General features: G+C 38.4%; 1 protein-coding gene across 1 annotated transcript in view; it reads left to right on the top strand.

Annotated features, from left to right (window-relative positions):
* Nucleotides 1-10,274, top strand: part of LOC145994193 (nose resistant to fluoxetine protein 6-like) — a 90,012-nt gene extending 79,738 nt beyond the window's left edge. Inside the window, exons 13-14 of the mRNA XM_083130290.1 lie at nt 2,687-2,789; nt 8,881-10,274. Of these exons, the coding sequence (XP_082986416.1) occupies nt 2,687-2,789; nt 8,881-9,035 (258 nt within the window). The 3' untranslated portion in view covers nt 9,036-10,274. The remainder of the gene's footprint in view (nt 1-2,686; nt 2,790-8,880) is intronic.
* The last annotated feature ends 2,104 nt before the right edge of the window (nt 10,275-12,378 follow it).

Genomic DNA, 12,378 nt, shown 5'->3' with positions numbered 1-12,378 from the left:
TCAACGGAAATGTTCCCAGCCATCTTGTCAATTACTTGTCACTACTCGCAACTGAACAGAAATTAAAGAAAAACAAATGAATGGCAACAAGCACTAATCATGACAGAGCCAGATACAACAAGTTCCATCAGGTTATCTGTATTACTTTCTCTGTTATTAACATTCAAATAGTGTAAACCCCTTTGTGGGACACTCGGTATATACAGTATATATACCGATCGGAACTTTGTAACCCCAGATCAGGTACATATCTGCGCCACTGTACATAATAATTGAGAAATATGCTTTTTTTTCTTATAATATGACGTATGGAATCTTCAATAATAGTCCTGGCATTACATAAGCAAATTTAAGGGCGGGACAGTTACATGAGCGTCTTTTTTTCCCTGATGCATGCAATGCAATTTAGACTCTTGTTGATCTCAATTGCAGCGCAGTTCAAATGATGGTTTACTGGAATCACCCTAGCATTGAGATGCAAATCTTGAGCGACAACCGGAAGCTTGAAATTTGCCTGCTTGGCCATTATACTTTTTAATGCCACCTTTCCGTAAACTACCGTAACGGCACCGTAAAAAGGAAACGTTTGCATTTCATATGTGGGAACAAAACTTCGGAAATATATACACGAGGTTTTTATTTATTGTCATCAGTGAAACCACATCCTGTTAACGGGCTAAGTAACCTTCAAATGGAGTGATTTGCACCACCACTGGAGAGTTATGAATACAGTGCCTTTCTCGATGCCACGGAACGGCGGTTAGCGTGGCGGAAAGAAAGATCGCGTCTGCCGGCAAAGAGGATGCAATGTCCGCGTAACTGGAGCCGCTAGCTGTGTAAAGAAAGAAGCTCGTACAATTACATTGACAGTTGCAATTAAAATGAGCACGTACCTTGTTACAAGAGGTGTTTGAAATGATGTCCTCCTGCATCAACACATTTCCGGCATTCGTAAAGGAAATTTTCACTAACACTTATCAGGTTTGAAAGCCTGGTAGCTCGCCACGCAGACGTCATGAAAATGTATGTTTCTTGTGCAAGGCGCCGGAGGGATTTTTGATCCAAATTCGTTTCTCCTCATTAAACACATGCATTTTTACCCTTAGCTTCTTATCAAGAACAGACCCTGATTACCTAAATTTGTTCACAAGTATCCGAACACTTGTCTCTGTGTGGAACAGCAACATCTGGAAATCCAGCTGCAAGACTTATTTTAACTTCCCTACAATAATTCGTAATGACGTAAGAGTCGTGCATAAAAATGCGCTGTTTCAAATTGTACGGATAGCGTGGCATTATTAGACAGCAAAAAAGTACCAGTACTACCTAAACTACTACGTTCTTACTTCCCGCCGAGCTAGCCCCCGTTTTGCGGACGACTCGACCGAGAAAGTCACTGTAGAATCACGTCTGGGGATCACAAACTTACAGACCACTTTTAATTTGTCTGTAAGATATGTGGCGAGTTCTTGCGGGTATATGTCGTTGAAATCTACTCCAATTTTCAAATTCTATTGACGTATTAGCGCCAAGCAACAACATAAGCGTATTAGGATCTTTCCAACAAAAAGTTGCTTGCCTTCTTTTTGAATTGACTACATATTCTCACGATGAACTCAAAAATTACGCTGAGCCTTAGCAATGATAGTATATTCTTGTCAATTGATTATCCCAGACTCATGATTAACTAACATTACTCGGAGCTTTAGAGAAGATAGTGTATTCTATTCAATTGACTACCCATTCTCATGATTAACTCAAACAGTACTCTGAGCCTTACAGAAATTAGTGTATTCTTTTCAATTTACTACACATTCTCATGATGAACTCAAACATTACTCTGAGCCCTACAGATTATAGTGTATTCTCTTCAAATGACTTTCCATTCTCATGATGAACTCAAAAATTACTCTGAACCTGACACAAGATAGTGTATTCTTTTCAATTGACTACCCATTCTCATGATGAACTCAAACATTAATCTGAGCCTTAGCGAATATAGTGTATTTCAATTGACTACCCATTCTTATGATGAACTCCAAATTATTCTGAGCCTTAGAGAAGATAGTTTATTCTTTTAAATTGACTACCCATTCTCATGATGAACTCCAAATTATTATGAGCCTTACAGATGATAGTATATTATTTTCAATTGACAACCCATTATCATGATGAACTCCAAATTATTCTGAGCCTTAGAGAAGATAGTAGGCTATATTCTTTTCAATTGACAACCCATTCTCATGATGAACTCAAACATTACTCTGAGCCTTAGCGAATATAGTGTATTCTTTTCAATTGACTACCCATTCTTATGTTGAACTCCTTATTATTATGAGCCTTAGAGATGATAGTATATTCTTTTCAATTGACAACCCATTCTCATGATGAACTCCAAATTATTCTGAGCCTTACAGAAGATAGTGTAGTCTTGTAAATTGACTACTCATTCTCATGATGAACTCAAAATTTCTTTGCTCGTGCCACTTGTATAAAATATTATGTTAGAAATCCTGTAAGCATAATCTAATGTACGATTCCTTCATGCAAATGATAATTCCCTGTTTCAGGTTTACACAGAACAATGGAATCATTTGATGCATGTGACTGGGATATTAGAGTAGCCTGAGTGACAGCGTCACGTCAAGCATACCAAGCTGAATTTAATCATATTTCTTTTTTCCAGTTCAACTTCGTTGAATACATAGCCGTTATCATAGCGTCGGTGACTTTGACATTACTCATCGACATGCCGTTCCAGGAACTGAAGAATGTTCTCACCAAGAAAGGTACGTAGTGAGTTAAGTTGTTTATATGCCTGGCATTAGTCCAATGGCTACCGGGTTCGAATCCCTTGCCGACTTTCATGAATTGGTCGTAAAAGTCTCAGAGTTTTGAATTCCCTCCCCATTCCGTGAACCTTCGTCCGGAAGATGACGTTCTTTGTTTTTATATATTACTTAAGGTGATCCTACACCTTATAGTAATTTCGTCGTCAACCTGTCTAAATTTTAGTCACGATTATCTCGAAACCCAGTCGACAGACATTTTTCAAATTTTAACTGAGCACTGAGAGAGGACTTTTCTGGAGAACCACTTTCAGATATTTTAATTTACTGCACCAATGTTCTCAAAATTAATTAATTTATTTTTATTTTGAAAGATCCTTCACGTAACGCGCAAAGCTGAACGAGAAGGTAATCTAATATCTAATCTACACGTCCTGGTGTCGAATGGAAGCTTTTTTTTACATGGGCGCTTATGGAAATATTACTTATTAAAGTACTCTAGGAACATGTTACATAACATAACTACACAAAGCACACGAAAGGAAAGATTAAGGATTGAAGAACTGGCTGTTACGAAAATTGCCAAGAGATGGCTCTAATAAATAAAAAGTTTTTAATTGAAGAGCGAACATCAGCCAAAACAATTCAAGTAATGATGTTTTCAAAAGTTTCTTTAACTTAATAAAATACTTAAAGAAGAAAGACATAAGCTACTTTTGAACTCGTATATCCCGTTTCTGTAAAATAATATGTTAACAATAATAGATACTTGTATGTTTTGATTCATGAAGATGCACGTTATATCATTCGGATAATGAAAATTTATCCATAGTACTCTTTCTCTGAATTATGCATTGTCATTGTTTATTCGAGTAGGTGGTGTTCTTTCTCAATTTAACTTACTTACCCTTATTACTTTTATCTTCCTTTGTCATATCTTAATTTCGTTTACATGCTTTTTCTCTCAATATTAAGTTCTTGTATAAAATATCTGAACTTTATTGAAAGCGAACTAATGTGATATTTTAATAAGATTCATTAAATTCATAATTCTATAATGTTATTTATGAAAAGAATTCTATTTCAGGAGAACATTCAAATGCAAATGCAAAGCACTTCCATTGGTTGCTCGAATAATTTCTGTAATTTTATCTTGCTGCTTTGTCCACGGTATCTTCTGACATTCATGTAGGTTGTTTGAATCCTATTTGACTCATGATGTGATGCTATTTGTGCGTGGGCTATGCTAATGAATTCCCAAATCAAACACTTTTAATTGTAGTTATGCCAGTGGTGTCTCCACACCAGCCCTCTGGATAAAATTTTCAGTAAAACTGGATGTTAAAATTCAGGTGTGGCTGCTGTGTAAAGAACCCCCTACTTTTACTGTCATATTTCCTTCTTACGAAATTCCTGCTACTTTTCTGCTGAGAGACTCGTATCATATTTCTTTAGTGGCGAAGACCGACACGTGACGTCATTGCCGTCGGCCAATGACCTTTCACTATCCTCATTGACTCACCCAGTATGTGCTTGTCTTGCTCTCGACATTCGTGTTTGCCTTCACGATGACGTAGTGGTGACATCCCTCAAATTGGTCGACAGGGACGAAGACGACGACAAGTCGATGGTGATTGATTGATTGATTTTAGTTCGCGATTCTGCCACTCTTAGCTAATTCCGAAGATAAGGATGAGTGGTGATATGAAATAGATGAAAGGACAAATCACAAAAACATGGACAACACACAAGTCCAACAGAGGGTACTTGTCTATCCGTGGGTCAAGACTCCAGAGCCTCGTTGGCATGCAAAGTTGCAGTGACCAGGGTGTACTACGTGGAAGTGAGGTTGACATTTTGGTGATCTCAGACCCCATTCACCGAAAGTGAATGGTCGTGCAAGGGACATGTGGAATATGTTACTAAAGATACCATCCCAGCATCCTTCTGGAGCACTTAGAGAAAACCTTAGTCAGGATGGACCACATATGAAACCATAACCTTTCTAATGCAAGAGAGTCACTTTAATATTGATGTATTTGCTTATTGGTATTGGTTATTTAACGTCACTTTTACATCCCTTCATATTAATCGTAACGGCGAGGATGAATTATGATTGGATGACGTCAAAGTTAAACTTTGTTTCAAGTCCACTTTTCTGCTCTCGCAGGCTAATTTGAGCTGGGTCGCATTGAACCGACGTCCGTGGCGGAGTGGTTAGCACATTGCACAACAAAGTCAGATGTCCCGGGTTCGAATCTCGGGGTGTTGTTTATGAGTGTTTCTTCATCGATTTATTCATATCACCACTCGTCTTAGCGAAAGCCAAAAGATGCAGAGAATTGAAGTAAAATAAACTTAATCAATCAAAGTGGAAAGGTTTAAAAAAAAAGGTAAAGTGCTCCCCTGTGCAATTCACCACGCCCTGAAGGCGTATAGCGGGGTTTAGGGTTAGGGACCCACACTTTCTTGATCACGGCCGAAGGTGGGAGTGATGTGATCAGCACCACGCCCCTGGCCGCCTTTACCCCCAAGAGCTTCCTCCAGGTACCCACTTTATACGACGCTGGGTGGCTGCCGGAGCCGCTTGAACAGGTGGAAAAAATCCCGGTTCTCCCCCGCCAGATGGAGATCGAACCCGGGTCTCTCGCATGGTAGTCAGACGCCCTAACGACTGAGCTACCGCGGCTATCAAAGCGGGGACCCATTTATTACAAGGCACGAGCCATTCCAATGTGCCATCGCAAAGACGATTGGGTAAAGTAGATGAAATGGTAAACACAAGGTGGGAACTTTTTGCAGGAATCGAACATGGCACCTCGACTTTGCCACCATGACAACAAGTTATGAGATATTTATTGTTAATATTCATCGTTTCTAATCAATTTACCACAAAATCAAGGGGTCCCGGGTTCGATACCCGGTGGAGGCACATAGTGGTTCGGATCCCACTTTAAACTGTAGGTCCAGTCCCGATTAGCCTTTCTGTGCATAAAATGGACTTAAAACAACAAATCAATCAATCAATCAAATCAATTTACCACAAATCTGATTCAAATGCCTCAAATGGTTTTCGAGAAATAGTATTCCGAAGGAACCCCTGTTTTCTGCTCTTCGCGCTGCCCATGACAAGGATTCTTAAAGTGCTATCCGAACCACTATGTGCTTCCACCGGGTATCAAACATGGTACCCAGTGGCAGCGATAGGGTCCCAAAAGTGGGGGGGGGGGGGCAAGGTGCCAAAACTAGAGGGGCAAAGACAGTATATTTCCCTTTGTAGATAAGATTTAGCATAGTGCGGGGGCAAAAGTGGTGAAAATTGGGGGTAACTGCCCCCCTTCGCCCCCCTAATCGCCGGGGACCTCTTCATTACGCTATTGGGAGGCATGCCAAGACAAACAGTGCACCAAGTTTAACCACTGACCCAACTTGTTTCGGACGACATACACATATACGAAACACCTTGCGAGTTATATTGAAGTTCCTTCTTGCACAGAACCTGTTTTTCTTGGCCCTCTCTTGACCACCTCAACATTGTCGTTGCATTGAAGGTCAAGGTAGGACTCGGAGAGACTTGTAAGGTAGAAGGAGAAGCGAAGAACGAATTAAGTCATTCTGCAGTGAGCTGTTGAGTTCAACGTTCTGCAAAGCGAAAGGGTAATTTGATATTGCAAAGCTGCAGAAGAATGCTTAGGAGATCCATTAAGTGCACTGAAAATAACCAGCATGTTTTGCTAGATGTTACCAGCTTAGGGTAACTGAACTGCAGAGTTATTTGTCTACTTGCCCATAAATCAATGACTCCCAAAGGCTTGAGGAAATTTTCAACGTAGATTGTATACGTACCCTCGACTAACCATACTTTAAAGCAGGGCGACGCCATTCAAATAGCCTGCATGGGAAGTTTTTTTCAGACTCATTAATAATGGAGCACACTGATAGATAGATTCGAGTAGTATGGATAACAATTACCGACAGTTTTAATTTTAATATTTTGAACTAATTCATAAAATTTAGAACTAATTTGCATATATTTAGGTCTAAATTACAATACTGAGTACTAAATTATATATCTTTAGAATTAATTTATAATATTTAGAACTAAATTAACACCTGTTTCATTAATAACTTACATATTTTATACATTATTCATAAATTAATATTCATATGTTTATAAAATCCATAAATTTTTCATATAAAAAGGGGTTGATTTAGTGCTAAATATTATAAATTAATTATATATATATATATTATATATATACAGGGTGTTTCCGGGTAGATGATACAAACTTTCAAAGATGATGGAGAAGGGCAAAAGGTAAAAAAAAAAAGGTAAAGTGCTCCCCTGTGCTTAGCACCACGCCATGAAGGCGTATAGAGGGTGTGGGGGTAACGCCCCACACTTTCTTGATCCGGTCGTGAGTGGGGGTGATGTGATCAGCATCACGCCCCTGACCGCCTTTACCCTCCAGGGTTTCCCCCAGGTACCCATGTCATTCGACGCTGGGTGGACGCCGGGGCCGCTTCCAACGTTAGAAAAGTTCCCGGATTTGAACCGGCCGGGGATCGAACCCGGGACCTTTAGCATGGTAGTCAGACGCGTTACCGACTGAGCCACTGTTCAAAGTGGCGTCGCCACTTGATTTCTTTTTGTGGAGTCATGTGAAAAGTCTTGTGTGCGAGACACCTGTCGAGACTGAAGAGGATCTCCTGGCAAGAATTCTCGCTGTCTGTGACATTGTTCGAACGACCCAGGGGTTGTTCCAACGGGTACGCCAGAACTTTGTGCGACGATGTCATGCCTGCAGCGAAGCTGGGGAATGCCACTTTGAACAACTGTTGTGAATGTAGCAGCTTGTGAAACTTGTGCAGGTAATAAAAGCATTACATCTTCATACACCGATTTTCGTTTATAACTTTCGACTAAGTCGTTTCCGGACCAGGGTTCCTTATCTCAAATTGATACATGTGGCCTTCTCCATCGTCCCTGAAAGTTTGTATCATCAGCCCGGAAACACCCTGTGTATATATAATGTAGTTGTAATTATTGTAATTTAGATCTGAATATACACATAAATTAGTTCTAAATTTTATGGATACGTTGTAAATACTAAAGCTAAAACTGCTGGTAAGTGTTATCCACACTATTGATTAGATAGAAACAGATGGAAAAAAAAATCAGATCTCACTTATCGCACTGGCTCTAGGAACCTTCGTGCTCTGACGTCAGAGTGGAATGCCTTCATTCTTAGGTTAGGCTGTTAGGTTTAATTCTCTTAGCAGCATAAATTATACATTGCAGTGTATTAGAACTAAGATAACTCAACCTAACCTAACCTGTTGCTAGAGTCTTGTGCGATACGTGAGACCTAAAAACCAACAGCCACAAAGAAAGGTAGGGAGAAAGAGATGGATAAACAGGGGAAGAAGTAGCAGAGAGAGCGAGAGAGGAAGAAAAGGAAGGAAATAAACAGAGTAATAGAAATAACACAAAGAAGAGAGAGAAAAAGAAAAATAAGGATAGGAAAATAGAAGGAGGAGATATTGTAGAAAGAAGAGAGAGGAGAGAGATAATGAAGGAAAGGATGAAATAGAGGGAGGAAGATATAGAAAAAAATTGTAAAAAGGGAAAGAAAGGAAAGAAGAAACTGATGAAGAAAAGGATAGAAACAAAGATTCTGAAAAGAGAACAAGAAGGAGAGATAGAAACAGAGGAAGGAAGGGATATAAATAAGGATTGTACAAAGAAAGAAGGAGGGAGAAAAAGAAGGAAATAGAGAAATATAGATGAAGATAGAAAAGGATAGAGGGGAAAAGAAGGAAAAATAAACAGAGGAGGATAGGAATACCGATAAAGAAAGGAGGGAAAGAAAAAAATAATTTAAAACCTGAAAAAATAGAGCAGAAAGAATGTGTGAGATAGATAGGGGAGGATCTATACTGGTGCCCACCTGGTGACGTCACTGTATGAATTAACAATGCACGTTTGGTTAAGCTTTTTGATAACCATACACTAACAATTTGATAGCTTTTACTAAATTTATTTAGACCTCTCGTTTTCTGAAGTGTCCACAACTTCTTATCCTCTCAGCTCCCGCCAAAGAGTCACAGCATCCTGAAGGAGCCAGCGAGAGGGAAGATGACCCATCTCGAGCCAAAGCCGTTGAAGACAACTCTCCACAACGCAATAGGAATCTCATGAACGGCTTTAGCAATGGGGAACTAAGGAAGCGAACTGTAGCGTAGTTCTTACAAGCAAGAGTCCTGAAGATATTTTTCTGGTTTCGTCAGTAAATGTGAGATAAATTTTGGAGAAAGTATTCGAGAAGTTAAGGACCTGTGACGAAGATGGTATGGTAAGGGAATGCAGTGTGTTCTTGGAGTGGTATAATGAGAAATGAGATAGACTGTGTTTTTGAGAGTATGAAAATGCTAGATTCAATACAGAATCTTTCATTTTTTTTTTTGGTAATATTAGCATATCGTGTAGAATAAGGCAATAAGTAATAAAGAACAAAGTTTTGTAATATCTACAGGGTACGATATGCTTGGTTAATTCAAATCTGGAAACACTTTTAGTTTCTGAGGTCTTGAATCACTGGACAAATGGACCAATGACGTTTCGTTAATTTGACCGTATTCAACTTTCTTTCGATAAGTGTTAGAGTGCAGAAATATGAAATAAGTTAAGCAAAGAATTGTATTTCCAAGTTATTTTTTCATGTAAAGTGTAAGGAGAAAAAAGCACTTCCATGTTCTAACATTATTTTTCGAACTCAAAAACTGAAAACAAAATACTCAGTTTTGACATTTTATAGGAAGACAACTAGAAACATACATGTGGATTCCAATTTCTTGCTTTCATAGCAAAACGAAACCACAGTTAATAAATTAAAACAAATTCATGGTTTAATACGACCACTATATCAATGTTAAATTGTAAGATATTATAAATATGTAAATAGGTATGATTGTGTAAATGTACTGAGTGCTTTATAAGTCAAGGACTGTACAGATATTTTAATTACATGAAATGTAGAAATCCTGTGGTATCTTAACTTATCTTCCTAAAAAAATATTGCATTAAATCTTATTTATTTTCTACTTTTATGACAAAAGTAAAATAAATAAAATTCTAAATTATTTTCTAAATTAAGCAATAATGTTAGCACGTTTCGTATTTGTAAAAATATTGATAATATTATCCAGGAAACTGAATATGAACATTAAACCGATTCAAGCTTTCTTGCGTTATCTAGCGGATGTGAATGAAACTACTTCCTTCTTGAACGTTGCATCAAACATTTTCTTCGTTACATTAAAAAAAGTATTTCTTTAAATAAATACTATACTTGTTAATCTTAATCGCTTTAAAACATGTTAACTATTGTGAAAATATTTCTGTTGTTCCTATTTTTTTTACTACCGTTTCACTTATCTTGCTGATGTATCAGTTCATTTGGAAGTAATAAATAATTTTTTGTGAATAAAGTATATTATATCATTCTCTGATCCTTCTTCTCGTGTCGTGTAATTTACACCTGGAAAACTTTCACCCCACTCCCTATCGTGCCAAACCCCAAAATCTTAATGTGAACAGGTGTTGTTCAATAAATCGAGTGTGCCCATACGTCACAATGACGTAGCAACCCTTGGATTATTACTGAGACGTTTTATGCTCTATGAATATATTCCTAAGCCAAGCAATGATGCCAGAAAAAAAATACTAAGAAACCAGAATGGGTGGCGGGAATACGCGTATTTAGGAGGAATCACATTATTATGCCTCTAAATGCCACACAAAAATGAGTAATTGCATTAAAAGAACCATAATTTATCTAATGTTTATTTACTAGTCACTCCTTATGGGACTATGTTATTCATATTTCAATATGTATATATATATATATATATATATATATATATATATATATACCTCACAAGTTTCAATGGGATTGAAAGCCATAACATATTCATTTGTTGCACCCTTTTTGCTCAAGGACTTTTACCGCAATTATAACACTGCACGTTTATATTCTGACCTTTTTGTAGATAAATCATACATATTTTTAAAAATAAGCACAAAGCGCTACGTGGTTGTATACAGGATAAAAATAATTGCTTTTCGAGGGTTCGTAGCGAGGCGTCAACTGAAAAAACTTTATTGAGGAAAGTTGTTTACGTTAATGATCTTTATACACTGCGACGGTTTGTGCGATGACAAGCTGTTGTTGATTGATTGATTTGATGTTTTAAGTCCATTTTATGCACAGTAAGGCTAATCGGGACTGAACCTACAGTTTAAAGTGGGATCCGAACCACTATGTGCCTCCACCACTTGATTACAAGGCGACCACGCTACCACCGAGCCATCTAGGAGACGAAAAGCTGTTGTTGTTGTTAGTATTAATTATATTTAGAGACCCGAGCCGTCCTCCGTGTCGACTGGTTAGGACGTCTCAGAGCGCTGTGCTAAACACTCCGACACGCAGATCGGCTCTGTCACCTTGGTGTGCAACAACAGCCGTGTCGCAAGTCGCTTAGGTGTGAAAGCTCCTTTACTTCGAATCCAACGGCTTCCGAGAATCGAACCCGTGGCCATTGATTACGAGGTCATTTACCCACGGCTCTCCACAAGGTCAGAAGACAAGAACGATAGAATTAGCAGAAGAAGAAAAGATGATTGCATGCGTCTAAGGGAATTCTCATGCTAAGTTGGCAGGTGTGCATTGGAATGACATTTCTCCTTTCATGTGTTCCCCCCCCCCTTCCTTTGTTTTCCGCTCGTGAAAATCAAGGCCGGCAGCACACTCTGGAGGTCGAATGCCCCATCTCGTCGTCAAAGCAAGAGCTACCATTAGTCTTTCGGCTATCATCACTTGTAGACACTATCCTCATGCCACTTCCGCTTGTCTGATATATCATTAGCACGGCATATAGTTTCAGTGGCGTAGTGGGTTACTGTTTCGTGCAACGAACCAGGACGTCATGGGTTCAAATTAAGACTAAAACAAGGATATTTCGCTATATTTGATGTTTTTTCTTAATTTCTATTAAATAAACCGAACAATTAACTAAAATGTTTAGGGAAACAGAGAATGAATAGATATTCTCATACCAGGAAGAGAGACAGCGGCCAACTTGTGAACTAAGGTGAAGTCATTTGTTTGCTTGAAATAACTTACTAACGAGTAGGCCTCGGATTTTAGGTTTTTAACCTATTTTCTCCTTTGCAGGTAAAAAGAAGTAACAAGTCAGCGTTTCTTTAAACCCAACAACTGATGAAGCTTTTTATGCCTAAAATAGCCTATTTTGCTTGTTAGAACCTATTGTATATTTATGTTTTTGAAGGTTTTTAAAGGATTTTTATATCATACAGAGGTATTTGCTCTGGTAACGAAAAAATTGCAATGACTAGTGTGTTTGAAACATACCCTCCGTCGATTTGCCTCCCTCCAAGTCCATGATGTTTTTTCAACCCTATAAACAAAGCAAAATGTCTGACGTCACTGTTACCAAAGTGCAAACTTCTGATCTGTGTGGTCTTGCTCACTTTCGCGTCAGTTCTGTGCTTCCTGGCATTCACGCC

Source organism: Lepisma saccharinum, chromosome 10 (genome assembly GCF_977018435.1).
Source record: "Lepisma saccharinum chromosome 10, izLepSacc3.1, whole genome shotgun sequence".
NCBI classification, from domain to species: Eukaryota; Metazoa; Arthropoda; class Insecta; order Zygentoma; family Lepismatidae; genus Lepisma; species Lepisma saccharinum.
This window is presented reverse-complemented; position numbering and strand designations above follow the sequence as displayed.